This window comes from Rhinopithecus bieti, unplaced genomic scaffold, assembly GCF_001698545.2.
Source record: "Rhinopithecus bieti isolate Rb0 unplaced genomic scaffold, ASM169854v2 scaffold_64503, whole genome shotgun sequence".
In the NCBI taxonomy this organism is placed as follows: Eukaryota; Metazoa; Chordata; class Mammalia; order Primates; family Cercopithecidae; genus Rhinopithecus; species Rhinopithecus bieti.
The window spans coordinates 565,814-568,429 of NW_016825208.1; the positions used below are offsets into that span (position 1 = coordinate 565,814).

General features: G+C 48.5%; 1 protein-coding gene across 2 annotated transcripts in view; it reads left to right on the top strand.

Moving 5' to 3' along the window:
* Positions 1-1,260, top strand: part of FLOT1 (flotillin 1) — a 12,514-nt gene extending 11,254 nt beyond the window's left edge. For both annotated transcript variants that reach the window (XM_017862811.1, XM_017862812.1), the window contains one exon: positions 849-1,260. In XM_017862811.1, the coding sequence (XP_017718300.1) occupies positions 849-878 (30 nt within the window). In that variant the 3' untranslated portion in view covers positions 879-1,260. The remainder of the gene's footprint in view (positions 1-848) is intronic.
* The last annotated feature ends 1,356 nt before the right edge of the window (positions 1,261-2,616 follow it).

Consider the following 2,616-nt stretch of genomic DNA (forward strand, 5'->3'; position numbering starts at 1 on the left):
CTAACATGGTGAAACCCCGTCTGTACTAAAAATACAAAACAATTAGCCAGGCATGGTGTCGTGCGCCTATAGTCCCATCTGCTGGGGAGGCTGAGGCAGGAGAATGGTGAGAACCCGGGAGGCAGAGCTTGCAGTGAGCCAAGATTGCGCCACTGCACTCCAGCCTGGGCGACAGAGCGAGACTCCGTCTCAAAAAAAAAAAAAAAAAGAGAAAGAAATGCATATTTGGACTGGGCGCTGTGGCTCATGCTTATAATCCCAGAACCTTGGGAGGCCAAGGTGGATGGATCTGCTGATGTCAGAAGTTTGAGATCAGTCTGGCCAACATGGTGAAACCCCATCTCTATCAAAAATACAAAAATTAGCCGGGTATGGTGGCGCATACCTGTAATCCCAGCTACTCGGGAGGCTGAGGAAAGAGAATCACTTGAACTCAGGAGGCGGAGGTTGCAGTAAGCCAAGATCGCACGACTGCACTCCAGCCTGGGTAACAGAATGAGATTCCTTCTTAAAAAAAAAAAAAAAGCATATGTAAATAAAAGCCCTGGATCATACCGATGACCTTCAAACTGGGTTCCTTGGAGCCTCCTGGAGGCCTGCAGTGGAATATTCATAGCTAAGGAGAGTGCAAACAAGGCTCTGCCCCTTCTCTTCTCTTGAGTGATTTATTGTATGTGGATCTTGATGTCTTTGCTTAGGGAAACAGGATGAGGTAAGGCACCAGAATGAAGACTCCTGGCCATGTGTGTTCTCCCTATAGCCCATTCGTCTAAATGGGGGCCCAGGAGAGCAGGGGCCTCAACCTCCCAAATGTTCCCAAGTGTCACCTGCTGTTGTCTTTTTGCCAGGTGAATCACAAGCCTTTGCGAACAGCCTGAGCCTTCAGCCCTCACAGATGCCCAGCCTCATAGCTGAAGTTGCCTGAATGATCCTCCTGTTGCATGTAATCCACTGGCCTCCCTGAGCATGTCCATTGACAATGAGGTCCCACCCCTCATCTCTCCTTGCCAAATAGTTTGTGCCTTGTCTCGAAGGGGTTTCTCCCCTTGCCAACCTCACACTGCTATGATTGCCAACTCCAGCGGTCCCATGTCAGCCTTCTGATGATCCCACTCCACCCCATCTCAACTTATTTAATTCCTAATTAAATCAGACTGTTGGAGCCTGTTGTCTAGAATACTTTCCTAACCAAGACTGAAGGATGGGCTGGAGGTTTTCAACTTTGCTACCCAAATAAATTGCTGTAAGTAAGTACTGATACTTATCAACAGTTAATAAAACAGAAACAACTGGAAATGAATGCTTGGCCCGGCATGGTGGCTCACACCTGTAATCCCAGGACTTTGGGAGCCCAAGGCAGACAGATCATCTGAGGTCAGGAGTTCGAGACCAGCCTGGCCAACATGGCGAAACCTTGTCTCTACCAAAAATACAAAAATTAGCCAGGTAGGGTGGCACGTGCCTGTAGTCCCAGCTACTTGGGAGGCTGAGACAGGAGAACCACTTGAACCTGGGAAGTGGAGGTTGCAGTGAGCCAAGATCACACCACTGCACTCTAGCCTAAGTGACAGAGTGAGACTGAAAAGAAAAAAAAATGAATGCTAGAGTCAGGTGTGGTGACTCTTGCCTGTAGTCCTAGCTACTTGGGAGGCTGAGGTGGGAGGATCACTTAATCTCAGGAGTCTGAGGCTGTAGTGAGCCATGATCGTACCACTGCACTCCAGCCTGGGTGACAAAGCAAGATCCTGGCTCTATTAGAAAGAAAATGAACGCTAGAATGTAGCTTCCTCCCTTGCATAAAATAGGCTTTCTAGAATGGGAGAAAAGCAAGTTACTTATATACTGTCAAGAGTTTTAGAGTTAATTTTTCCCCCCAACAGTGTATTATGGTCAGAAAACCATGCTAAAATAGAAGGACTGTTGAGAATAGTGTTAGTTCCCAGAATTCCTGAAAATATGACAAAAGGAATTATTGTTTTCAGGGTAGCTTTGAGACTTGCATTGAGAACTTAAAAGCATGAGGTAGCCGATGGTACAGATTGTCTTAGAATGGGACTGTAAGGTAGCATTCCCGACTGTCTTTTTTTTTTTTTTTTTAAGACAGGTCTTGGGCCGGACGTGGTGGCTCATGCTTGTAATCCCAGCACTTTGGGCCTAGCACGGTGGCTCATGCTTGTAATCCCAGCACTTTGGGAGGCTGAGACGGGTGGATCACTTGAAGTCAGGAGTTTGACCAGCCCTGGCCAACGTGGTGAAACCCCATCTCTACTAAAAATACAAAAATTAGCCTGGCGTGATGGCGGGCGCCTGTAATCCCAGCTACTTGGGAAGCTGAAGCAGGAGAATTCCTGGAACCCCGGAGGCAGAAGTTGTAGTGAGCCGAGATCGCGCCAATGCGCTGCGCCCTGGGCGACAAGGCAAGATTCCATCTCAAAAAAAAAAAAGACAAGGTCTTGCTGTCACCCAGGCTGGGGTGCAGGGGTACGGTCAGGGCTCATTGCAGCCTCGCCCTCCCACCCAACCCCCACCCTGGCCAACAACCACCACCCCCTACCCCGGTAGCTGGGACTACACGCATGCGCCACCATGCCCAGCTTTTTTTTTTTTTTTTTTTTT